Below are 27,858 nucleotides of genomic sequence, written 5' to 3' on the forward strand. Positions count from 1 at the left end.
GCTAGTATTTGAAATTTGCTAGAAAATGTATAACATTGGAGAGAGTTGAGGATAGAAGTTGGTAGAGGTTAGGTTGGTGCAGGAGCATGCATGGTTACCAGCATTCACTGTGGTAGTGTCAGAAGACAGATACCAGAAGAGCAGAAAGTGTCTACTCTTTAAGAACTCACTAGATATGATGCTCCAACACTAGTGCTGTATTACCTTTAGCTATACAGAAATAATTTATTTCTATTTCTCCAATATCATACTCATTTTTACCCTTTGGCTCTTGCAATGTGTTTTTCTTCCTTCCTGGAACAATTTTATTTCATTTTACCCTTTCCCATAGCTTATTTCTACTCATTCTTTAATTCTCATCTTATTTGTGACTTCATCGAGGAAGTTGTTTTTGAGCTCCCAGGTTTGGGTTAGATTTTTCTTGCCAAAGGTAGTTTGTTTTATTTTTAGGATTTTATTTATTTGAGAGAGGGAGCATGAGCAAGGGTGGGGGTGGGGGCAGAGGGAGAGGGCCAAGCAGACTCCCTATTGAACAGGGAGCCTGATGCAGAGCTCCATCCCAGGACCCTGAGATCATGACCTGAGCCAAAGGCAGATGCTTAACTTACTGAACCACTTGGGTGCCCCCAAAGGTAGTTTTAAAATACTCCTTACATCCCCATTGTAGCAGTTAACATACATTGTAATTCTCAGCAATTACCTGCTTCCTCATTTATTATCTGTAACTCAACTGTGAGTTCCATGAAGGCAAAAATCAGGTTGGCTTGTATCCCCGCCACTGATTTTGAAAGATAAGTACATTTTAATTTTAACGTGGCTTTTTTTTTCCTGTGGATTTTTTGCACAGAGGATTTTGGATATCATTTATAAGACCGTGCTCTTGTCTTCAAAGAATTCATAGTCTAGTTGAAGAGCATAAGTTAAAACCTCAAAACAGGAAAGTAATAAAAAGGCCAGTATGAGTTACTAGTTCAGAAGTTGACCCAAGGTGAAATAAAAGCCCAATTAAACATTGATAAGAGGGCAGCCCCGGTGGCGCAGTGGTTTAGCGCCGCCTGCAGCCCAGGGTGTAATCCTGGAGACCCGGGATCGAGTCCCACGTCGGGCTCCCTGCATGGAGCCTGCTTCTCCCTCTGCCTGTGTCTCTGCCTCTCTCTCTTTCTCTGAATAAATAAATAAATCTTAAAAAAAAAAATGTTGATAAGATGTTGTGAATTCACAGCAAGACAGGAGATCTTGGACATTAGAATAATCTATAAAGAAGACTTCATGATGAAAGAAGTTTCCACTGAATGTTGAAGGATGGGGAGGATCGGCTCAGCATGCAAGGGGAGGAGGGCTGTTTGTTTAGGTTTATAATACACTAGCAGTGTTCATCTGTAGAATATTTGTAATAAGTGGAAATAATATATATATATGCCTTATAAACTACTAATCTGGATTTTTCATATCATTTCCTCCTCCCCCCATCATTTTAGGTTAGGAAATTTTGGCTTGAAATCTCTATTTCTAGTTTACTTCACTTTTGTCCCGTTTTTCTTGACACTGGTTCCAAGGTGAAAGCTCCTATACCTCTGAATTATACCCCTTTAAAATGTAAGGGCTTCCCTGTAGGAATAAAATGAAGTGAGATTCAGTTTTCATTTAGTTTACTGTTACTTCTGATTATTAGCCACAGTTGACTGGAGACGAGAAACAGTCTCTTCTTAGGCTCATCTTTTACTTGTGAATAGAAATATTGCCTGCCTTGTCGATCTTACTATTTATCATGCTGATAAAATGAGATAATACAATGATCTCATTCAAGTTATTTGAAACAGATAAAAAATGTTCTAGAAATGCAAGTTGACAGGGAACCCTGGGTGGCTCAGCTGTTTAGCGCCTGCCTTCGGCCCAGGGCATGATCCTGGAGTCCCAGGATCGAGTCCCACATCGGGCTTCCTGCGTGGAGCCTGCTTCTCTGCCTGTGTCTCTGCCGCTCTCTTTCTGTGTGTCTCTCGTGAATAATTCTTGGTTTTAGACAGGAGCTTGAACACACCTGGATAGTAGCTGCTCTGGAACAGCTGTTTTCACTTGCTGTAGAATTCTCATTTTGGTCCCTTAGTCACTTAGATTTTATTTTATTTTATTTTTTTATTTTTATTTATTTATGATAGTCATACAGAGAGAGAGAGAGAGAGAGAGAGAGAGGCAGAGACACAGGCAGAGGGAGAAGCAGGCTCCATGCAGGGAGCCCGACGTGGGATTCGATCCCGGGTCTCCAGGACCGCGCCCTGGGCCAAAGGCAGGCGCTAAACCGCTGCTGTGCCACCCAGGGATCCCAGTCACTTAGATTTTAAATGCCCTATGGCTTTTGTCTCTGGATGACCCTTCTGATTCACTGAGCTATGAATGAGGACATGATTGTTTAGGGCATCAGTAAAATTCCATCTTCATTAAATTCGATGAGGTCTTTTTTCTCTTAGCTGAAAATTGATTTTAATTATGTTTTAGGTTCTAACAACTTAACTTTACCTCCCAGTACTCCTTAAATATAAATTTGCATCAAGTGTGGTCTCGCATCTGAGAGTGATCTTTTGGAATGACTTTTCTTATTTCCTATTTTTAAAATTTACATATTTCATAAAAACAGTTTTCTTTAAATATTTTATTTATTTATTCATGAGGGACATAGAGAGAGGCAGAAACCTAGGCAAAGGGAGAAGAGGCTCCCTGCGAGGAGCTTGATATGGGACTCGATCCCTGCACCAGGATCGTGGCCTGAGCCAAAGGAAGATGCTCAACCACTGAGCCACCCTGGTGTCCCCATGAAAACAGTTTTTTCTTTTTTAAAGATTTTATTTATTTATTTATTTATTTATTTATTTATTTATTTATTTATTTATTTATTTATTTATTTATGAAAGACAGGGAGAGAGAGAGAGAGAGAGAGAGAGAGGGGCAGAGACATAGGCAGAGGGAGAAGCAGGCTTCACACAGGGAGCCCGATGCGGGACTCAACCCCAGGTCCCCCGGATCAGGCCCTGGGCCAAAGGTGGTGCTAAACCGCTGAGACACGTGGGCTGTCCTGAAAACAGTTTTTAATAGCTCTTCTAACTTGATCCCTATTAGCCAATCCCTGTTAGAACTTATTTTTTAAGACTTAACTCTAATAGGCACAGATACCACATTTTTTATTGATGTATAATTGACATATTAACATTATATTATTTCAGGTGTACAACATAAAATTTGATTTTTTATATGTTGTCTAATGGTAACGAAAATAATTCTAGTTGATGTCTGTCATCATACATGGTCACAAATTTTTTTTCTTTTCATGAGAACTTTTATGATGTACTCTTGTAACAGCTTTCAGATTACTAACTAGAGTCACCATGATGTACTAAAATATAGTAACTTCTTATAATAACTCCATGAGGGAGGTTCTACTATTTCCATTTTATAGATAGGAAACTGATACATTGAGTTACTGAGAAGTTATGTGATGTATCCAGGGTCACACAGCTAGCAGCTATAGAGCTGGGAAGAGAATATATACAATCTGGTTTTAAAATAATTACTTAAAAAATAAAATAAAATAATTAGTTTTAGGGACTCCTGGGCTTAGTGGTTGGGTGTCTGCCTTCTGCTCAGGGCATGATCCCAGAATGCGGATCGAGTCCCACATCGGGCCCTCTGCATGGGGTCTGCTTCTCCCTCTGCCTGTGTTGTGTCTCTGCCTCTCTCTCACTCTCTCTCTCTCTTGCTCCCCCCCACCCCCGTCTCTCATGAATAAATAAATAAAATATTTTAAAAAATAAAATATTTACTTTTAATCACTGTACCACACTGCTTATTATTTCATTGCATTGTCTTTGAAAACATTAGAAAACACAATTGTATGCGTTTCACTTTGTAAACACGAACATTTTACCCTGATTAAATTTGATTCATTTACTCCATTTATCAGCATTTACTTTTTTTATGTGTTGCAGACACTGTTAGGTGCTGAGTTTTGAACAAGGTATATACATAGCCCGACCTCATTCATTTTACATTCTAGTAGAGAAGACAGATCCTAGTAAGTTCTTCATCTAATGATTGAATAGCAATTGTGATGGATGTTACAAAGGAAGAATTAAGAGTACAGTTTTTGTATGTGGGTTTGTCCTTTTTCAAAATTGAAGTATAGTTGACTTTTGGAGGAGTTGTTTTTTAGTTTTTTAATTGATGGGAATAGAGTTTTTGATGGATATTCATTTTTTTTTTATTTGATGGATATTCTGACATGATCTTAGAAGTAAAATGATTCTATGAGAAAATGGTATTTGATCTAAACTTTGAAAGAAGCCTTTCTGAGGGTCTGACTAAAATTAGAGACTTAGAAACCACCTATTGGAACTGTATAGCACTTTGGAAGAGATGAGCTCTTATATACCTTATTTGCCCTGACATATGCTTCATTTATCCTGAAATTTAACATTGTTTTATACTTTTAGTGTCTGGCATAATTAAGATTTATAATGCTAACACATAGACAAATGACAAAGATTATTCTTCATCTTCTTTATTAAGGTAAGGAATGATAAAACACAGTTGAGAAAGGATCTTTTGAGGTCTTTTCGCCGTTTTATTAGTATGTAAAATAATGAAGCCCCAGAAAATTCTTGATTTGCCCAGAAGTAGTTTTAAGATTTCTATAAATAGTATAAATAAAAAAGATATATATCTAAATGTTTTAGTTGTTTGAAAACTCACTTATACCAAAGATTTTTTTTTTCCTTAACTCTATGAAAAAGTGATGTTACTACAGTATTTGAATTTAACAGTTTTTCATCCCGCCTCCTTTAGCTTTACTGGCAGTGAGGATAAACTTTGTGTTTTTCTATCTGTAACTAGAGTGACTTGAATAAAATTGAAAAAGAAATAGGAGTACCTGTTGGCTCAGTTGGAGGAGTATGCAACTCTTGATTTTGGAATCATGAGTTTGAGCCCTATGTTGAATGTGGAGATTACTTAAAAACAAAATCTTAAAAAAAAAAAAAAAAAAAGATGGTGCTTCAGGTGAAAATAATCTGAAGTTATTTCATTTATATGGTGGCAGTATTCATGAATAATTTTTTAAAATTAGATTCCACACCCAATGTGGGGCTTGAACTCACAACACTGAGATCAAGTTGGAATGCTGTACCGACTGAGCCAGCCAGGTGCCCATGAATAATTTTTTTTTAACTGTACAAAAATGTTTTTATCTGCCTTGGGACTAGAGGGGGACTTCCTTACAGTGTCTACTCTCTTCTCTTTAATATTTTCTTATATAAAATATTCCAGAACACTTGGCCATGAGTTAATAGAAAAAAATTAAATCCTCTAATTGCTTCATCAGTTATCAAAAGAGAAAATGTTAGGGACACCTGGGTGGCTCACCGGTTGAGTGTGATCCTGGAGTTCCAGGATTGAGTCCCACATTGGGCTCCCCGTGGGAGGCCTCCTTCTCTGCCTATGTCTCTGCCTCACTCTCTCTCTCTCTCTCTCTTTCTCTCATGAATGCATGCATAAATGAATAAATAAATACCCAAAAAGCTAAAAGAAGCTTCATATTACATAACAAAATATGTAGGAAAGTCACCATTTTCTTTTTGACTCCATCTTCTCATTTTTGATAGATTGCAAAGGTCGACTGCAAGGAAATACTAGACATCATATGTAATCTGGAATCTGAGGGTCAGGATAACACAGCGTTTGTTCTTTGTACGACTTACCTTACCCAACAACTCCAAACTGCAAGTGTATATTGTTCTTGGTAAGTATATTTACTTTTTATTCTCCTTATTTGTTTAGTACAGAGTATGGCATTTAGAGTTTATGTAAACATTGGTTTGTTTCAAATTTAAAGCCTGATGACATGTGAATTAAATCTTGCTTAGAAGCTAAACCATTTAATTAAAAATATTGGTGGGATCCCTGGGTGGCTCAGCGGTTTAGCGCCTGCCTTTGGCCCAGGGCGCGATCCTGGAGACCCGGGATTGAATCCCACATCGGGCTCCCGGTGCATGGAGCCTGCTTCTCCCTCTGCCTGTGTCTCTGCCTCTCTCTCTCTCTGTGTGTGACTATCATAAATAAATAAAAATTAAAAAAAATATATTATTGGTTTGATATTTTCCAGAAGAGTCCAGAAATAAAGAGAAGGTAAAAAGTTTGAGCTCTTCTTGATCATCCTATAGAGGATTGTCTGTTAAATTTAAGATATATCTTTGAGGATAAAATTATAGCAACATGAAACAAATTGGTGTTAGGTCGTTTTCTTTTACACTTAATGTATCCTCTGATAGTTTTTTCCCCTCTTGTTTGGAAACCCACTAATTATGTAGGTTTCTAGGTCAACTTTGCCCTAGAGAAGGATATCCATTTGAATAAGCATCTCTTGCAACTTTGGTACTATATAGCAGAATTACACAATTTGGTTTTAATTCAGTTTATATCTTGTTTGCCTCCAGAGTACTTAGTTGCTAAAAAAGGAAACAGTAAGTGTAACCCACTGTTCTTTCATTCTAACTGTATGGAATCTTTTTAGTACAAAGAGGCAGACTTGGTACACAGGAAACCCAGAATGTAAGACTGTAAATGAGTATCAGATTAGTAATACGGATAATGCTATAGGATGGATATTAAAGAAAGGTGCTCTCACTGTATGTTTAAGAAAAGTTTCAAGGAGGAGGTAAATCTCTGATGAGCTTTAATTCAAAGAAAAAGTTGGATTTGCATGATCTTGATAAGAGGAACCTTGAGCATTTTAGAACCTTAGGATGGTTTAAAGTTGAAAATGAGCATTTTAAAACCCAGTATAGCCCTTTGTTTACTTTAACCTTCATCAATCTCTTTTTGGAGGATCTGTGTGTATTAGTACAATTTTATTATTATTAGCATTATATACCACTATATTTCTTTTTATTATTTTATATAGAAATATTATTTATGTACTATCAATCATCTCACCCAACTCTCATAATTGTCATTGTGCAGTTGAGGCAGTGGAGGTCCAGAGGAAGTTTTGTGATTGTCCAGGATCTTAAGGCTAAAGTGATAGAACTGGATTCACATCCAGGGTTTTGGACTGCTAATCCAGTGCTTTTCTTCTCCTGTGGTGGTTTTCTTGGCACAGGCACCAGAATTCAGATTGTAGCCTTCTACCACTGGGTCCACTAGTCCAGAGTTATATCTCCTATAAGAAAGTAGATAGTGGAATAGAGAGTTAAATATATTTTGTAATACTCATTATGGGCGTTTTATAAGGAAAATAAAAAATAGGTGATATAAATAAAAAGAATTATGTAGCAATGAGGGTTTTGATCATTAAATTGAGGGTTTTTTTCATACATTACAGATTAGAGATTTTAGCTTTAGAAAAACAGATGTGTTTCTTGAGAAGCAAACCCCAATTTTAATTTTTCTTGTGACCGTTAATTTCTTTGCTTATAATGAAAAAGTATCTGCTAGTGATAGCTAGATTTTCAGGACTAAGAAATGTATTAAATCACATATGGGATGTGTGTAGATTACAGAGGTAGGTTTTTTGTTTTGTTTCAGATGTACAACATATGATTCAACATTTCTGTACATTACTCAGTGCTCATCACAATAAGTGTGCTTTTAATCCCCTTCACCTATTTCACGTATCTCCCCACCCACCTCCCCTCTAGTAACCACCGGTTTGTCGTTTGTCCTGTTTTTAAGAGTTTTTTCATTTGTCTCTCTTTTTTATTTGCTTTGTTTCTTAAATTCCACAAATGAATTAAATCATATGGTATTTGTCTTTCTCTGCCTGACTTATTTCACTTAATATGGTACCCTCTAGATCCATCCATGTTTGTTACAAATGGCAAAATCTCTTTTTATGACTAGGGTGTGTGTGTGTGTGTAGTAGTATCTTTTTATCCATTCATCTATTGATTATGTTGATACTTGGGCTGCCTCCATATCTTGGCTCTTGTAAATAATGCTGTAATAAACATAGGGGTGCATATATCTTTTTGATATGGTAATTCTATTTTTAATTTTTTGAGGAACCTCCATATTGTTTTCCAGAGTGGTTGCACCAGCCTGCATTCCTACCAACAGTGCATGAGGTTTCCTTTTTCTCTACATCCTGGCTCATGCTGGTTATTTCTTTTATTTTTTTATATTGGCCATTCTGACAAGCGTGAGGTGGTATCTTATTGTGGTTTTTTGGGTTTTTTGTTACTGGTTTTGTTTTGTTTTTAAGGGGGGCACCTGGCTGGCTCAGTTGGTTAAGCATCTGCCTCCGCTCAGGTCATGATCCCAGGATCCTGGGATCGAGCCCTGCGTCAGGCTCTCTGCTTAGCAAGGAGTCTGCTTCTTCCTCTCCCTCTGCCCCTGCCCTGTCATTATTTCTCTCTTTCTCTCTCTCTCTCTTCCCCCTCCCCCACAAATAAATAAATAAATAAAATCTGTGAAAGTTTGTTTTAGAGAGAATGAATTGGGGGAGGGGCAGAGGGGGGGAAAGAGAGAGAATCTTAAGCAGGCTCACACCCAGTGCATTGCCTGATAGAGGGCTCCATCTCAGGACCTGAGCCAAAATCAAGAGTCCAAAGCTCCGGATGCCTGAGTGGCTCAGCAGTTGAGCATCTGCCTTTGGCTCAGGGCCTAATCCTGGATTCCCTGGATCGAGTCCCACATCTGGCTCCTTGCATGGAGCCTGCTTCTCCTCCCTCTGCCTGTGTCTCTGCCTCTCTGTGTGTGTCTCTCATCAATAAATAAATAAAATCTTGAAAAAAAAAAAAGAGTCCAAAGCTCAACTGAGCCAATGAGGATCCCCTCATTGCAGTTTTGATTTGCATTTCCCTAATGATTATTGATGTTGAACATTTTTTCATATGTCTGTTGGTCATCTGTATATCTTTGGGAAAATGTCTTTTTGTGTCCTCTGCCCATTTTTAAATTGAATTGTTTGTTTTTGTGTCTATTCCATTGTATAATTTTTTTTATATGTTTTTGGGTATTAACCCCTTGTGAGATACATCATTTACAAATATCTCTCCCATCGGTAGCTTGTCTTTTCATTTTGTTGATGGTTTCTTTTACTATGCAAAAGCTTTTTACTTTGGTATAGTTTGAATAGTTTTAATTTTGCTTTTTTGCTTTTGTTTTCCTTGCCAAAGGAGACATATCTAGAAAAATGTTTTTATGACTGATATCAAAGAGATTACTGCCTTTGTTTGCTTCTAGGAATTTTATGGTTTCAGGTTTCACATTTAGGTCTTTTAATATAATTCTGAGTTTATTTTTGTGTATGGTCCAAGAAAGTGGTCCTGTCTGGTTTTCTCAACACCCTTTGTTGAAGAGATTGTCTTTTTCCGATTGTATATATTCTTGTCTCCTTCACTGTAGATTAATTGACCATAAAAGTATGGGATTATTTCTGGATTCTTTATTGTGTTCATTGAATTGATCTGTGTGTCGGTTTTTGTGCCAGTATTATACAGTTTTGATTACCTCTAGCTTTGTTCTTTTTCAAGACTGCTTTAGCTATATCTGGGGTCTTTTGTGGTTTCATGCAAATCTTAGGATTGTTTGTTCTAGTTCTGTGAAAAATGCTGTCGGTATTTTGATAGGGATTGCATTGAATGTGTGGATTGCTTTGGGTAGTGTGGACTTTTTTTTTTTTTTTTTTTAAGAGAGTGGGAGGGGAATGGGGAGTGCAGAGGGAGAAGGACAAAGAGAATCCAAAACAGGCTGCACGCCAAGCATGGAGCTCAACACAGAGCTCAGTCTCAGAACCCTGAGATCCTGGGATCCCTGGGTGGCGCAGCGGTTTGGCGCCTGCCTTTGGCCCAGGGCGCGATCCTGGAGACCCGGGATCGAATCCCACGTCAGGCTCCCGGTGCATGGAGCCTGCTTCTCCCTCTACCTATGTCTCTGCCTCTCTCTCTCTCTCTCTGTATGACTCTCATAAATAAATAATAAAAAAAAAAAAATTAAAAAAAAAAAAAAAAAAAAGAACCCTGAGATCCTGACCTGAGTGAGCCAACATCAAGAGTCAGGCATTGACTGAGCCACCAACGTGCCCCAGGTAGTGTAGATATTTTTTTTTTAATTTTTTTTTTTAATTTTTTTTTTATTATTATTATTTTTTATTTATGATAGTCACAGAGAGAGAGAGAGAGGCAGAGACACAGGCAGAGGGAGAAGCAGGCTCCATGCACCGGGAGCCTGATGTGGGATTCGATCCCGGGTCTCCAGGATCGCGCCCTGGGCCAAAGGCAGGCGCCAAACCGCTGCGCCACCCAGGGATCCCTTAACAAGAGTAATGGTCTTTCACTTCCTTGGTTAAGTTTATTCCTAGTTATTTTATTATTTTTGGTGCATGAGTTAAATGGGATTGTTTTCTTAATTTTTCTTTCCACTACTTTATTTTTTTTTTTTAGGATTTTATTTATTTTTTTGAGAGAGAGAGCACAAATAGGGGAGAGAGGGAGAGAGAATCTGAAGCAGACTCCGTGCTGAGCACAGAGCCCAATGTGGGGCTTGATCTCTTAACTGCGAGATCATGACCTGAGCTGAAACCAAGAGTTGGACGTTTAACTGACTGAGCCAACCAGCCAACCCCCTTCCACTGCTTTATTAATGCATAGAAATGCAACAGATTGCTGTATATTAATTTTGTGTCCTGTGAATTTACTGAATTCATTGCTCAGTTCTAGTAGTTTTTTAGTGGCATTTTTAGGGTTTTCTATATATAGTATCATGTCATCTGTAAATAGTGAAAGTTTCACTTCTTCCTTAATGATTTGACACCTTTTATTTCTTTTGTTGTCTGATTGCTGTGGCTAGAACTCCCAGTACTGTGTTGAATAAAAGTGGTGAGAGTTAAAAAAAAAAAAAAAAAGTGGTGAGAGTGGGGGATCCCTGGGTGGCTCAGCGGTTTGGTGCCTGCCTTTGGCCCAGGGGGCAATCCTGAAGTCCCGGGATTGAGTTCTGCGTCAGGCTCCCGGCATGGAGCCTGCTTCTCCCTCTGCCTGTGTCTCTGCCCCTCTCTCCCTCTCTATGTCTATCATAAATAAATAAATAAATAAATAAATAAATAAATAAATAAATAAAAATCTATCTATCTATCTTAAAAAAAAAAAGTGGTGAGAGTGGACATCCTTGTCTTGCTCCTGATCTTAGAGGAAAAGTTGTTTTTCACCATCGAGTATGATGTTCACTCTGGGTTTTTCATATATGGTCTTTATTATGTTGAGGTATATTCCCACAAAACCTACTTCCTTGAGAATGTTTATCATGAATGGATGTTGTACTTTGTCACATCCTTTTTCTGCTTCTGCTTTGAGAGGATTGTATGGTTTATCCTTCCACTTGTTTATGTGACATACCACGTTGATCGATTTGTGACTGCATCCCTGGAATAAATACCACTTGATCATGATGAGTAATTTTTTTAATATATTGTTAGATTTGGCTTGCTAATATTTTATTGAGGATGTTTGCATCTGTGTTCATAAGAGATACTGTCTTAAATTTTCCCTTTTGTGTAGTGTCTTTTTTTTTAAATACTTTTTTAAATTATTTATGATAGTCACACAGAGAGAGAGAGGCAGAGACACAGGCAGAGGGAGAAGCAGGCTCCATGCACCAGGAGCCCGACGTGGGACTCGATCCCGGGTCTCCAGGATCGCGCCCTGGGCCAAAGGCAGGCGCCAAACCACTGCGCCACCCAGGGGTCCCCTTGTGTAGTGTCTTTACCTGGCTTTGGTATTGGGGTGATGCTGGCCTTGTACAATGGATTTGTAATCTTTCCATCCTCTTCTATTTTTTGGAATAGTTTGAGAATAGATATTAACTATTCTCTAAATGTTTGTCAGAATTCACTTGTTAAATCATCTGGTCTTGGACTTTTGGGACTTTTTTGATTACTGATTCAGTTTCACTGCTACCAACTAATGTTGGTCTATTCAAACTCTCTATTTCTTCCTGATTCAGTTTTAGAAGGTTATATGTTTCTAGGAATTTATCCATTTCTTCCAGGTTGTCAAATTTACTGACATATAATTTTCATAATACTCTTTTATAATCCTTTGTATATCTGTGATGTCAGTTATTTCTCCTCTTTAAATTCGGATTTATTTATTTGCACTTTTTTTTTTCTTAGTCTGGCTAAAGGTTTATCAGTTTTGTTATCTTTTTAAAGAACCAGCTCCTGGTTTCGTTGATCTGTTTTCTTTAGTTTCTATTTCATTTATTTCTTCTCTAATCGTTTTTATTTTCTTCTGTCTTATGGCTTTGGGCTCTGTTGTTCTTTTTCTAGCTCCTTTAGGTATAAGTTTAGGTTGTTTGAGATTTTTCTTGATTACAAAGTAATTTTAAAACTATAGTTAGACAGTTCTTTTAATATTCCTGATAACGCTTCCCTTTTAGAATGACCTATAACTTTTTTTTCTTTCTTTGTTCACTCAGCCACATTATAGCCCTTCCAAGGATATTAGTGGCTCTGGGATTAATGCTGCTCCCCTGCAACAGGAAGGGATTAAGAGGGATTTCCCTCTTGTTGGCCTCCTGAGGAGCTATAATGAGTAGACGAAAGAAAATATTAAGTCACATCACACTTTGTTAAAAGTGAGCTACTTCCAGGCAATTCATAGAGAAACAGGATCTACAATTTTCAGATTTGGAAACTTTTTTTTTTTTTACCCTTTTGTTTTCATAGGTGTTTGCTTACTTGTTTTGCTATTTGGATATTGAAATTAGAATAACTATAATGTAAAACAGTGAATTTAAGGAAAATTAAACTCAGGAATTCTTTTCAAATAGGTAGGATAGATTCTTTTGTTGTGCTAGAAATTTCCTGTGTTGAAAATAGTGGGCTATATTGAATATTTGTGGAGAAGAGAAAAAAAAATTTAAGTGGTATTTTTTGTAACATATTTGTAAAACTGTGACAGGTTGGAATCTGAAAAAAAGCAGTCACTTTTTTTTTTTTAAGATTTTATTTATTTATTCATGAGAGACACAGAGAGAGAGAGAGAGAGGCAGAGACACAGACAGAGGGAGAGGCAGGCAGGCTCCTTACAGGGAGCCTAACGTGGGACTCTATCCCAGGACTCCAGGATCATGCCCTGGGCCAAAGGCAGTCACTCAACCGTGGAGCCACCCAGGTGTCCCAGAAGTCCCATTCTTGAATGTGATCACTACAGAAGATAATACATGAAGTATATAAACTATGTAACTATCACCCAAAATAGTTTATTTTCTTAGAAATCTTCAGAGATATTTACAAACCACAATAAAACATGTCATAATACTTTATAGCAGTCGCCACTTTTTTTTTTATCAACAAAAGGTATATTGCTTAACTTATTCATTAATCTTAGCCCCAAAAGAGTTTTGGTTCTCTGCAAAAATCAAAATTGTGCTGGAGGAATGAGTTTCCTATAGATGTCTGCAGTGGTAATAGAGTAGTCAGGCAAATGAGAAAGATAACCATTTTTGAATGGGACAGTATACACATAGATGTGTAATTACTATTGCTACTTTTATTTTTTATATATTTTGGCTTTACTTAAATTCAAGTTAATTAACATATAGTATAGTATTAGTTTTAGGGGTAGAATTTAGTGATTCATCAGTTGCGTATAACACATCAAATGCCTTCCTTAATGTCCATCATGAATTATTCCATCCTGTCACCCGCCTCCCTTCCAGCAACCCTCATTTTATTCCCTGTAGAGTCTCTTATGGTTTGCCTCCATCTCTGTTTTTATCTTATTTTTACTACTTTTATTTTTTTTTTTACTACTTTTAAAATAGAGTTAATACAGGTGAAACTTAAACTTCCACACAGAGCTTTCAACAAGTATTTGCTAGATGATTGTTGCTTTCTTAGATCTGAATTTAAATCTTGTATATTGTACATTTGTGTTTCCTCAGATGTAATTTCTTGCTTGTTCTTTCTCAGCCTAGACTGTGATATATCAGGGTCAACGTGAATGTTATTCTCAGTACCTGTCAAAGACCAGATATCCATATGTGTTTTATTTAACCCAACTTTGTCAGAAATAAAAAGTCAAAAAAAAAAAAAAAGTAGTCATGAGAATCAACTACTATATTTGTAGGAGCCATCTTTAAGGATGGTCACTCCTTAATTGCACAAAGTTTTCTTTGCCTCATTTCCAAAATCCCTAAATTCCGGATATCAGTGTGACATACTAGCTAGACTCCACAAGCTTTCTGCAATGCCATAACACAGTGTAATTTAAAGTTCCTGCTTGGTAGCTAGATCTCTACCAAAATATGTTTCCCACTGTTTTTTTTTTAAGACTTTGAGAGAGAGAAGGAGCACAAGGAGGAAGAGGGAGGAGGAGACTCACCACTGAGCAGGGAGCTGGGATGTGGGGCAAGGGGAGGCTGGGGTAGGGGTGTGTGGGGGCTCTATCTCCGGACCCTGGGATCATGACCTGAGCCCATAGCAGATACTTAACCAACTGAACCATCCAGGTGCCCTGTGTTTCCCACTATTAATAGAACTAAATGTCCTTTCCAGACTGTTTGAATTTGTATGTAATTTTTTTGACTTGAGGTATGGATCAGGCTAGTTTGAGGGTACAATAAATTATCTGAATACTGGAAGCATCTGTACAATAGAATCATTTTCAATATATCTTTTAATGGCTATTCATCTTTTAAAATTAATGGCTATTCATCTTTTAAAATCATCATTGTAGTAATGAAGAAGCATTTGTCCTTCCTAGCATTATTTATATGATCCAGCAGGCTCTGGGTTACTATTTATTGGTGGTTTCAGTTTTCCAGTGTGCAGATTTGAATGGATGGCATCATGGCATTGTCATAAGTAATATACTGTTTTAGTTTCATTTAGGCAAGTTTATATGTTTGGGTGGGTAATGGCAGTTTTAAATTATTGAATTGTAATTGTGTAAGTATGTATAAAAACAAAAAATACATGATAAAAATGATCCTTTTTTGGTCATGATTATTTGGATTTAAAATAACTATAGCTTGAAATATTTAGTTTGGAATAAATCAAGCCCTAAACATTCTGGTTTATTTTTTAAAAATTATTTAAGGGGTGCCCGAGTGGCTCAGTTGGTTAAGCACTTAACTCGTGATTTTGACTCAGGTTATGATATTGGGGCCATGAGGTTGAGCCCCCCCCCCCCAGGTGGGCTTCTTGCTTAGCAGAAATCTTCACTCTGCTTGAGATTCTCTCTCTCCGTCTCTCTCTGCACCTCTCCCTCTAAAATAAATAATCTATAAAAAAATTATTTGAGAGACTTTAATTCTCAACTTATCACTTTATCAGATTTGCCTGACTTTGAACTTCTAGCCAGTTGATGAATTTTATTTTATTTCATTTTATTTTTTTGACAGAGAGCACAAGCAGGGTAACGGCAGGCAGAGAGAGTGGATGAAGCAGGCTCCCTATTCAGCAGAGAACCCAGTGAGCTAAAGGCAGACACTTAACTGACTGAGCCACCCAGGCACCTCTAGTTGATGAATTTTAGATAGTAGATATTCCTTACCCTTTTCTCTTCATAATGAGGTTTTACTGGTTTTCTTTTCAAATAGGATAATTTTGTTCTTTTCAAATAGGATAGATTTTTTTTTGCACATATATTTTGGTAGAACTCCTTTTTATCTCTGAGCATATATAAGTCTCCACTTCCTTTGTTATTCTGAATTTTGCACTATCCTCAAAATTTTTTATTACTAAGATCTTAACATCTATAAGAAGCAGTCTTGTGAGTTTAAAAACTAACAGTGGTCCTAGTTACTTGCCTGGCCACTAGCTATTCTGAAAGGTGACCTGTCTCAATTTTTACTTTTTCTGGTTAGGAAAGCAACCCTAGTCACCAAGACAAATATTTAAAGGCATTTTAAGTTCATTTTATTTATTATAGCTCAAATTTTCCATCACAAAATGATTATAAGCTTTTAAAAGTATAATAAAATAAGTTCTGTTAAATATGTTTATTTTCTTTTTTTTTTTTTTTTTAATTTTTATTTATTCATGATAGTCACAGAGAGAGAGAGAAAGGCAGAGACACAGGCGGAGGAAGAAGCAGGCTCCATGCATCAGGAGCCTGATGTGGGATTCGATCCCGGGTCTCCAGGATCGCGCCCTAGGCCAAAGGCAGGCGCCAAACCGCTGCACCACCCAGGGATCCCAATATGTTTATTTTCTATTGTAAAAAGATAGGTTCATTCATTAAGCCTTGTATTTGTGCATATCTTCCTTATAACAGTCTGTTAATAGCAATAGATACTAGTGTTCTAAAACTGGCTTGTGAAATAGTACTTCTTTATGAAAGTTATTTAACAAATATTACAATATGTGTTGGAATGTACAGAAAAAAGTCACTTTTTTTTTTTAAAAAAGATTTTATTTATTTGTTCATGAGAGACACAGAGAGAGCAAGAGGCAGAGACACAGGCAGAGGGAGAAGCAGGCTCCACTCAGGCAGCCCGACTCGGGATTTGATCCCAAGTCACTTTTTTTTTTTATTTATGATAGTCACAGAGAGAGAGAGAGGCAGAGACACAGGCAGAGAGAGAAGCAGGCTCCATGCACCGGGAGCCCGACGTGGGATTCGATCCCGGGTCTCCAGGATCGCGCCCTGGGCCAAAGGCAGGCGCCAAACCGCTGCGCCACCCAGGGATCCCCCAAGTCACTTTTAAGTGATAACATTCTCTCTTTAGTTTTACTCAGTGACTTACCTTGCATTCACATTTCACGTTCATATTAGCATTTTTATCCTAGGTATTTTTTAGTGCTTTTCCTTAAGAGTTTTCTCTTAACCCATTCAATGCTTTTAATTAACTTATTTCCAAACTTTTCTTTGTTTCCATAATGAATATTTATAGGATTCTCGTATTTTAGCCATTTCCAAGAATGCCATTTTACTAGTTTTATTAGTAATATTTAAACATTCCAAAATACATGCCTAAGTAGCATCATCAAATTTAATAGAGCTGGAAAAGAGCAGATTTAGTGTGGAGAAGTATGCTGTTAGAATATTTATTAGTTGTGTACATTTTGCTAGCAGTGTAGGAATGTCAGATGATCCCTGCCTACTAGGATCAGGTTTAATTCAGTCAATATAATTACCACTGTAAGGGGTAAAACCTTTTGGAACACGATGGGAGTGTTGAGTGTCTAACTCTTGGTCTCAGCTCAGGTCTTGATCTCAGGGTTGTGAATTCGGGTCCTTCATTAGATCCGAGCATTAAAAAAAAAAAAAAAAGTCAATATAAAGGAAGTAGTCAAAAAAAATAAAAATAAAAAAATAAAGGAAGTAGTCTGTTGTTTTTAACTTTTCTCCACAAAGAAGAAAAGTGGTGGAATTTTCAGAGAGGATTCTTAACAATATTACCAGTTTGAAGGGATACAATAAGGAATATAGATAGCTTTTTTTTTCCTCTAGTTTTTGCTTACTATTAAATACAATCAAACAAAACACCAAAATGGGGTGGGGAGGTGGATAGCAAATACCAGTTGCTTTAAATGTTTTACCTTAATCTTTCTTTTTATAGGGAATTGACTCTCTTTTGGAGTAAACTACAAAGAAGAATTGACCCTTCTTTAGACACTTTTTTGGAGCGCTGTCGTCAGTTTGGTGTCATAGCTAAAACACAGCAGCATTTATTTTGCCTGATTAGAGTTATACAAACTGAAGTGAGTAATTTTGCTTTTTTATGATAATTGTCCTGAAATGGAGGAATGAGTGGGGAGATAACTTCTCAGGCAACTCCTCTTAGATGAGGGAAAATGAGAAATAATGGGCTTTAATAAGATTATGGAACTGGACATATCTAGCTGTTTCTACGGATTGACCTTCTGGAATCCATAGCTTTTCTTAATGGAAAAATAGTAATTTGAAGGGACAGGCCATTGGAGTAAAGAACAATTATGTTTCTGAGCTGTCACTTCAACTACTCTATATCTACTTTTACTAGAATAATTTTCTGTTTTTATATTTTCCTTAAGAATGGAATGATACATTTTCTAAGTGTTGAAAGAGTAGAACAGTTCCAGAATCAACTGTATATAAATTGTAAACCTCTGTGAAAACCAATCGGAAGCAAGTTAGATATTTTCAGGAAATAAATATTTGCTAAAATGAGAGGAAGCACCATATATAAAGCCTTGTGTTTTGAGTTCAGCCCTATATATATGCTAAGCCTACCAGCCTAGAGATTCAGGATGAATCTTAACTCTATTTTTGCTCTATTTTTGTGTTGTTTTTAGTATCTGCTCATGAGTGAGCTCTTAGTATACCCGTATCTATAATGGCAAATGGGTATGTTTTATGGGTTACTTCTTTGACAACATCCAAGAATTGTTTATACCAAAGTCAAGGCACAGTTGTATCTTTGATACATCCTGTCTCTTTTAATGTTGTAACCGTCTATATCCTATACTTTTTTTTGAAATATGTTAGTCTGGTCTTTTCTAGTGAAGACAGGAAGAAGCAAAACATTTTATTAAAAGTAAATTCAGTAAATAAATAAATAAGTAAACGTAAATTCATGGTCAGATAGATAACTTAGGTGATAATTATTTAATTACCTAACTAAATAAGTTAAATATAACTTTATAAATATAAGTTAAGTTATATTTAACTTACTTAGTTAAACCTTTATTTTTTAAAAAATTACTTTTTGCTATATGACATAATCATAGGAATGATACTGTATTTACAGGATCCCTTTACACTTGAGGGGAGGAGAGAACCTCTCACCTCTCATACAAAGGTGAGAGTCACTGGGGGGGGGTCACTTTAGAATTCTACTTACCATGAGAAACCACAGAAAATGAGAAAGCTGCTAGAGGACTAGGGAAAATGGGTTTCTGACACAGACTAAGGAATTTCTGTCCATTTGCATAACCAGACCCATTTCTCTTTAAGCCTAGTCTAGGGTACTTTCTACTATAATCATTCATGATAATTGGCCTGAAGGGTAGAAAATATGTGGACTGGTGGGTGGAAGGGAAGTGAGATAGAATTCCTTTCAAACTGAGAGACTCACTTCTAGGTTTTTAAAGAGAGATGATCTAACCTGTTTCAGTTAGGATCTAGTTCTGCTATGAATGGTAGATATCCTGCAATAGTAGTGGTCTAAAGAAGATGGAAGTTTCTCCCTTTCTCATATAGATAAATAATCCAGGCAGACAGGCGAAGGTGGCTTATAGTGGCTCCACTTAATGGAAACCCAGGTACCTTTTGTCTGTCTACAGTCAATATATAGTTTGATCTCATATTCTAAAACCTAACTATTTCAGTCCTAGGTATCATGTCTCCATTCCAGATAGCAAGGTGGCGGGGGCGAGGGGAGTGGAAAAACCACAGGAACCACACTATGATACACCTTTTCCTCACTCCCTCCAGTATATATACACACAAACACACACACACACACAGAGACAGATACAGGTCCATCCATATCTAGCTGCAAGGGAGACGAGATATATTCATTATTTCAGGTTACTTACTTTATAACCGATAGAAATCAGGTATTCTGTTCTTAGAGTAAAAGAGGGGAAAGGATATTGGGAGGCAACTAGTAAAAAGTGACATAGACCTTGGGATGGAACAGGTTAATGATGCTGAAAAGCTTGTATGGGCTTTAGGCCTCTTATGGCAATAGTGGGGACGCCTGGGTGGCTCACTGGTTGAGAGTCTGCCTGTGGCTCAGGGCGTGATCCTGGAGTTCCGGGATCAAGTTCCACATTGGGCTCCCTACATGGAGCCTGCTTCTCCCTCTGCCTGTGTCTCTGCCTCTCTCTCTGTGTCTCTCATGAATAAATAAATAAATAAAATCTTTAAAAAAAAAAAAAAAAGAAGGCAACAATGAGTATATAATGGAGAGGGCCTTATTATAATACCTTTTATCTTCTGGGCTTCCATTTTATATAAATAGCTTAAGCCAGAGTACATCATCATAGAAGTCACATAAAGTTATGTGACTTGTAAGGATCATAAACCTGTTTTGCAGCAGAGTCAGGACTAGACCATGGGTATCTTGACAAATTGCATAATGTGATTATCATTTATAAATTAGAGCACAGAGAACTTGGAGGATCTGATAAGTTTTAAAATAAGTCACAAATAATTTGTTCTCAACAAATTATGATTACTTAAACTCCATTTTGGAAGACTGAGATAAACAGCAGAGAATGTCTATTCTTTCTTAGTCAAATCTGGTTAAAAGGGTAAACTGATGAAATCACTAAGCACTGTTCAAAAAATAGACTGAAAATACCATTATACATTCTAAACAAGTATACCAAGAAGTTACTTGTTAAAAGATGGTGAATATATTAGAATTAGGATATGGAATATGGAAATAAATTTTGAAGATATTGATAGATAAAACTAAATTGATTTTAAACCAGGTAGCTGAAGGAATGAGAGTGGTGAGATACATTATATCCAGGGCACATGGGATATAGGCATGTCAGATAAGCTTTGGAATTTTTATTGGCTGTGTAAAGTGGTTAAGAACTCGGGTTATGTACAAAGATCGCTTTAAGTTTAAATCCTTGTTCCTCTGCTTATTAGCTGGTGACTTTGGGCAATTAACCTACTGAGCTGTGGTTTCTTCATCTATAAAAATGAGGATAATATATGAAAAGAGTATTTGGAGTAGTGCCTAGAATGTAGTAAGGGTTCTGTAAATTGATGGTAGTTGTTTCTTTGTGTTCCTAGAATTAGAATGGTGCCCAACACAGAAGAATTGCTTAACAAATTGATTACCAATGTGAACAACAATTTATCCTCAGTTATTTTACATGGTATTCTGTTGAATACTTATGATGTGCCAGCAACATAGTAATCACTTTATATTACCTTCATTTTCATAACAATACTAGGAGGAAAATCTAACATTACCACTACTGTTATCATTTTATAGATGAGGCAGCAACAACTTAGGATTTAAGAACTTGTCACTGTAGTGAAGCTGGTATTCAAAGGTAGTCAAAATCTGATTCAAAATTCTATGCTCTTGGGGACCTGGCTGGCTCAGTTTGTAGACCATGTGACTCTTGTCTCAGAGTCATGAATAGAGCCCCATGTTGGGCAGAGGTAAAACTTTTAAAAAACCTTTATGCTCTTAAGTACCAAATTTTAAGCCACTCTGCCATATAATCAATCCCACTTTACTTTGCTCATATTTTCACATTCCATTTCAGTCTCTCACATAAATCATTTTGTATGCACTAGCCTTTTATCACATAATGACCAGATCTTTTTCCTGATTTTTGACTAGTTTCCGAGAACCTCTTGCTATATAGAGATTTAAAGACTCTGTTGTTTTTCCCATGGGAAGTACTTTCCCATAAAGTACTAATTATTTTATGAGAAAATAGGGCAAGGGCACTTGGGTGGCTCAGTCAGTTAAGTATCAGACTCCTGATTTCAGCTCAGGTTATGATTTCAGAGTTGTGAGATCCAGCTTTGGATCAGGCTTGCTTGAGATTCTCTCCTTCTGCCCCTCCCACCTCTAAAAAAAGGGGTTGGGGGCAATGGGGCATCATTTATTTTAGCCTTAAGATTTTGAAAACACCCAGCTTCTCCTGACCCATGTGTTTCTTCAATTGAATTCAATCCTAGACTCACTTTTATACAGATGTTTCCTCTTATACCCATTTATTTAAGCCCTGTCCTTCTAACCAGCTTAAGACAATTCTTTTTTGAATCAACTTCAATGACCTTATTTATCCTGAATTCCTTTGAATTCATACACCTTTATTGTTTATATACATTTGGCATATAAGCAAATTCTTTGAGGGTTAGAGATTGCTTTAATATGTAGTGCCTTATAAAGTTGGACACTATAAATGTTCATTGTTATTCATGGTTGTAACATCTAAGCAGGATCTAAATGTCAGTTGCAGGAAGAGAGAGTAAACATAAATTTAAGAACTCTAAAAGTTCTGAGAAGTTTATATCTTACCAATATTCCTTGAATGAATATTTAATATGAAAAAAGAATAATGACTTTCCCCCCTATTTTTCTTACAGGCTCAAGATGCTGGTCTTGGGGTGTCAATTTTACTATGTGTCAGAGCTCTTCAGCTCAGATCAAGCGAAGATGAAGAAATGAAGGCATCAGTTTGTAAAACAATTGCTTGTCTTTTACCAGAAGATTTAGAGGTCAGACGAGCCTGTCAGCTTACAGAATTCTTAATTGAACCCAGTTTGGATGGATTTAATATGTTGGAAGAACTGTATTTGCAGCCAGATCAAAAATTTGATGAAGAAAATGCACCAGTTCCAAATTCTCTCCGATGTGAGCTCTTACTAGCTTTAAAGGCCCACTGGCCTTTTGATCCTGAATTTTGGGACTGGAAAACTTTAAAACGACACTGTCACCAACTGCTAGGACAAGAAGCCTCCGATTCTGATGATGATCTAAGTGGCTATGAAATGTCTATTAATGACACAGATGTTTTAGAATCATTTCTCAGTGATTATGAGGAAGGTAAAGAAGATAAACAATACAGAAGAAGAGATTTAACAGATCAGCATAAAGAGAAAAGAGACAAAAAACCTATTGGTTCTTCTGAAAGATACCAGAGGTGGCTTCAATATAAATTTTTCTGTTTGTTATGTAAGCGGGAATGTATAGAGGCCAGGATTCTTCATCATTCTAAGATGCATATGGAAGATGGAATTTACACCTGTCCAGTTTGTATTAAAAAATTCAAGAGAAAAGAAATATTTGTTCCTCATGTGATGGAACATGTTAAAATGCCACCAAGCAGAAGGGACCGCTCTAGAAAGAAATTACTGTTGAAAGGCTCTCAAAAGGGAATTTGTCCCAAGAGCCCCTCTGCAACCCTGGAGCAAAACCAGTCCTTGGATGAACAAGCCAAAGGAGAGTCTCATGAATATGTCACATTCAGCAAACTAGAAGATTGCCACCTGCAAGACAGAGATCTGTACCCATGTCCTGGCACAGACTGTTCCCGTGTATTTAAACAATTTAAATACTTAAGTGTGCATCTTAAAGCTGAACACCAAAATAATGATGAAAATGCCAAGCACTACTTGGATATGAAAAACAGAAGAGAGAAGTGTACTTACTGTCGACGACATTTCATGTCTGCTTTTCACCTGCGGGAGCATGAACAAGTGCATTGTGGTCCTCAACCTTATATGTGTGTATCTATAGATTGCTATGCAAGGTTTGGATCAGTGAATGAACTACTTAACCATAAACAAAAACATGATGATCTGCGTTATAAATGTGAATTAAATGGCTGTAATATTGTTTTCAGTGACTTGGGACAGCTTTACCACCATGAAGCACAACACTTTAGGGATGCATCTTACACATGCAACTTTGTTGGCTGTAAAAAGTTCTATTATTCCAAAATTGAATACCAAGATCACCTCTCAATGCATAATGTTGAAAGTTCAAATGGAGATGTGAAAAAATCAGTGAAACTTGAGGAGGCTGCGCCAGGTGAAAAGCAAGATTGTATCAATCAGCCCCATCTACTTGACCAAACTGATAAATCACATTTACCTGAGGATCTTCTTTTCTGTGCAGGATCAGCTAATTCTCAAATAGAAACTGCAGAAAATCTGAAAGAAAACAGTGACAGTAATTCTAGTGATCAGTTAAGTCATAGCTCTTCAGCTTCCTTGAATGAAGAGTTAATTGATACACTGGATCACTCTGAAACCATGCAGGATATATTATTATCTCATGAGAAGGTCTTTGTGCCCTCCAGTTTAAAAGAAAAATGTTCCAGTGTGGCAGTTTGTTTTGATGGGACTAAGTTTACCTGTGGTTTTGATGGCTGTGGTTCCACATACAAAAATGCAAGAGGGATGCAAAAGCATTTACGGAAGGTTCACCCATACCATTTCAAACCCAAAAAGATAAAGACAAAAGATCTCTTTCCCTGTTTGGGTAATGAACATAATCAAACAACTGAAAAGTTTGATGCAGAACCTAAACCCAGCTCAGATACAAACAGTGACTCCCCCGATGAAGGTCTAGATCACAATATTCATACTAAATGCAAACGAGAATATCAAGGTTATTCCACAGAAGCTTCCATTTGTGCTTCTAAAAGGCCGTGTACAGAGGATACCATGTTGGAACTTTTGTTACGCTTGAAACATTTAAGCTTGAAAAACTCAATGACACATGGATCTTTCTCAGGGTCATTGCAGGGGTACCCATCCAGTGGTGCTAAGTCTCTTCAATCGGTTTCACCTATATCAGACCTTAATTTTCAGAATCAAGATGAGAATATGCCAAGTCAGTACCTGGCACAGTTGGCAGCTAAGCCTTTTTTCTGTGAGCTTCAAGGATGCAAATATGAATTTGTGACCAGAGAGGCTTTGTTAATGCATTATCTTAAAAAACATAATTATTCAAAAGAAAAAGTCCTTCAGTTAACCATGTTTCAACATCGGTATTCCCCATTCCAGTGTCATATTTGCCAAAGGTCATTTACAAGAAAAACACATCTTAGGATTCATTATAAAAATAAACATCAGATTGGCAGTGACAGAGTAACTCACAAACTGTTAGATAATGAAAAATGTGATCATGAAGGCCCGTGCTCAGTAGACAGATTAAAAGGTGATTGCCCTACAGAACTTGGCCGTGATCCCAGCAGTAACTCTGAGAAGCCACACTGTCACTCTAAAAAGGATGAATGCAGTTCAGAAACAGATTTGGAGTCATCCTGCGAAGAAACAGAAAGTAAAACATCTGATATTTCATCACCAATAGGTAGCCATAGAGAAGAAGGAGAAGGAAGAGAGGGACGAGGTAGCAGGAGAACTGTTGCTAAAGGAAATCTCTGCTATATTTTGAATAAATACCACAAACCATTCCATTGTATCCATAAAACTTGCAACTCCTCATTCACCAATCTAAAAGGCTTGATTCGTCATTACAGAACTGTACATCAGTACAACAAAGAACAATTATGTTTAGAGAAAGACAAAGCAAGAACCAAAAGGGAACTTGTCAAATGTAAAAAGATATTTGCTTGCAAATATAAGGAATGTAACAAACGCTTCCTGTGTTCCAAAGCTCTTGCTAAGCACTGTAGTGACTCTCATAACCTAGACCATATTGAAGAGCCTAAAGTGCTTTCTGAAGCTGAATCTGCAGCAAGGTTTTCCTGTAACCAGCCTCAGTGCCCTGCTGTTTTTTATACATTCAGCAAGTTGAAGCACCACTTGATGGAACAGCATAATATTGAAGGAGAAATACATTCAGATTATGAAATTCATTGCGATCTTAATGGCTGTGGCCAGATTTTCACCCATCGCAGTAATTATTCTCAACATGTATATTACCGACATAAAGACTATTACGATGATCTGTTTAGAAGCCAGAAAGTGGCAAATGAAAGGCTACTAAGGAGTGAAAAGGGGTGTCCTACAGCGCTCACTCAAGGGCATGAACATCAGACTACCAGGAGATCATTTAATGCTAAAGCTAAAAAATGTAGTTTAATCAAAGAAAAGAAGGCTCCGATTAGTTTTAAAACAAGAGCTGAAGCCCTCCATATGTGTGTGGAGCAGTCTGAGCACACACAGTATCCCTGCATGGTTCAAGGATGCTTATCTGTGGTGAAGTTGGAGAGCAGCATAGTGAGGCATTATAAACGCACCCATCAGATGAGTAGTGCCTATTTAGAGCAACAGATGGAAAATCTTGTCGTCTGTGTTAAGTATGGTACCAAAATTAAGGAAGAGCCCCCTTCTGAAGCAGACCCCTATATAAAGAAAGAAGAAAATAGCTGTGAATCAGAGCGCACGAAGCACAGCCATTCCCCAGGTGACAGTAGCGTCCCTGCCCAGAGCACTGATTCCCTTCATCCAGGCGAAAGGGAGGCAGGTCAGAAAGGATGTACAGAAAGCAAACCAGTGTTTGATGCAGATACTTTGCTCTACAGAGGAACTTTGAAATGTAACCATAGTTCGGAAACCACTTCTTTGGAACAATGTAATATAGTTCAGCCTCCTCCTTGTAAAATAGAAAATTCCATACCTAATCCTAGTGGGACTGAAAGTGGGACTTACTTCACAAGTTTCCAGCTGCCTTTACCAAGGATCAAAGACTCAGAAACTGGGCAGCAAAGTTCAGGGCAAGAAAACACTGTAAAAAATTCAACCCATGTCCCAAAAGAGAATTTTAGGAAGCATCCACAGCCTAGGTCATTTGATTTGAAGACTTACAAACCTATGGGATTTGAATCTTCATTTCTGAAATTTATTCAGGAAAGTGAAGAGAAAGAAGACGATTTTGATGATTGGGAGCCTTCGGAGCACTTAACATTAAGTAATTCTTCACAACCCAGTAATGACTTAACAGGGAGTGTTATGACAAATAATATGGTGAATGACAATGACCCTGAAGTTGACATACCTCATTCTTCCAGTGACTCTGCAATTCATGAGAACCTGACTGCAATCCCACCTTTGATAGTAGCTGAGACAGCAGCAGTTCCTTCCTTGGAGAACCTGAGGATTGTATTGGACAAAGCATTAACAGACTGTGGAGAGCTTGCCTTAAAACAGCTTCATTATCTACGGCCAGTGGTTGTCCTTGAAAGATCTAAGTTTTCCACACCAATTTTAGACTTGTTTCCAACAAAAAAGACCGATGAGCTTTGTGTAGGAAGTTCCTAAATAGCAATTTTGTTTTAGAAACAGACTGGCTCCAACACTGCAACATGGGGACAATTGCCAACTTGAACAAAGGCTGAGAACCAGCCACACTGTTGTTTAGGGTAGAATAGGCTGTGTATTTACATGAATGTATAATATCTATGTCAGCAGTATTGGCTGAGTCCATTAGCTCTCCAGTTGGTTTATTGATTGGGTTTGTTTTTTTTGTTTGTTTGTTTATTAAAAAAATGGAACTGTACTCTTGTTTGGTGCTAATTAATACATCAAAATATATTGGGGCTTCCTTTTTCAAATTAAGTGTGCATGATTGTATATGGAACAAATACTAAGATCCCAGGGTGGGAGGGCTAGGGAAAGGGATATGGAGTTCTTACTTGACTTGAATGTGCACCTGAGGGTGCTTTGTGTAATATATTGTACACTACAGCATCTTATATTTTTTGAGTTGAGTTTCAATAAATTACAATTTTTCACCCATTTCTTGTTTACTCATAATGAGTTTTCATACCATACATAAACTGCACTTAATATTTTCTGGAATGTGCACTTGTATTTGCCCCAATAGTTTTTCTTGTTAACCAAACCATTTCGATACAGCTTCTTTCTGAATGACAATATATTGTCTTAAAATTTTTGTGCAAAGAAAAATCTAAAATTGAATAGTCCCAAGAGTCAAGATAGCTCCCAAAAAAGGATGTCCAGGAGTTGCCTGGGTAGAAGGAGAAAATACCAAGCAGAACATGAAGGGCATAGATGTGTGCAGTCATGTTTCCAGGGAACCACAAGTAATTTGGTAGGCTGCAATGAAAGAGAAGCACTGAGGTGGATGAGATTATTGTAGAGATAGGTGGCAGGAACCCAACCATGAATGCTAAGGAGTTTGGACTTGAAGCCACAGGCAGCTGAGACCCTTTGAAGGATTTGAACAAAATAACATGATGAAGTTCATTGTAATAATGTTAAGTCAGTAACAATTTGTAGGTCACTTTAGTATGATTGAGACACCTGGTGGATTCATTCTTAAGACTCCTTATACTAGAGACTTTTTGGCCCAGAACAAGAAAAAGTTGCTAATTGTCTTAAGACTGAACTACATCCATTCATCCACTCCTGACTTATACCCTCTGAAAGGATATAGTTAGTCCATTTGTAGGGGAGCCAAACCCTA

The 27,858-nt window shown here is 37.3% G+C and overlaps 1 protein-coding gene across 1 annotated transcript in view; it reads left to right on the forward strand.

The window, feature by feature from the left end:
• RLF (RLF zinc finger) overlaps window positions 1-27,167 on the forward strand; it is a 95,299-nt gene extending 68,132 nt beyond the window's left edge. Inside the window, exons 6-8 of the mRNA XM_041738445.1 lie at window positions 5,649-5,785; window positions 17,551-17,692; window positions 22,044-27,167. Coding sequence (XP_041594379.1) covers window positions 5,649-5,785; window positions 17,551-17,692; window positions 22,044-26,690 — 4,926 coding nt within the window. The 3' untranslated portion in view covers window positions 26,691-27,167. The remainder of the gene's footprint in view (window positions 1-5,648; window positions 5,786-17,550; window positions 17,693-22,043) is intronic.
• The last annotated feature ends 691 nt before the right edge of the window (window positions 27,168-27,858 follow it).

Source organism: Vulpes lagopus, chromosome 23 (genome assembly GCF_018345385.1).
Source record: "Vulpes lagopus strain Blue_001 chromosome 23, ASM1834538v1, whole genome shotgun sequence".
Classification (NCBI taxonomy): domain Eukaryota; kingdom Metazoa; phylum Chordata; class Mammalia; order Carnivora; family Canidae; genus Vulpes; species Vulpes lagopus.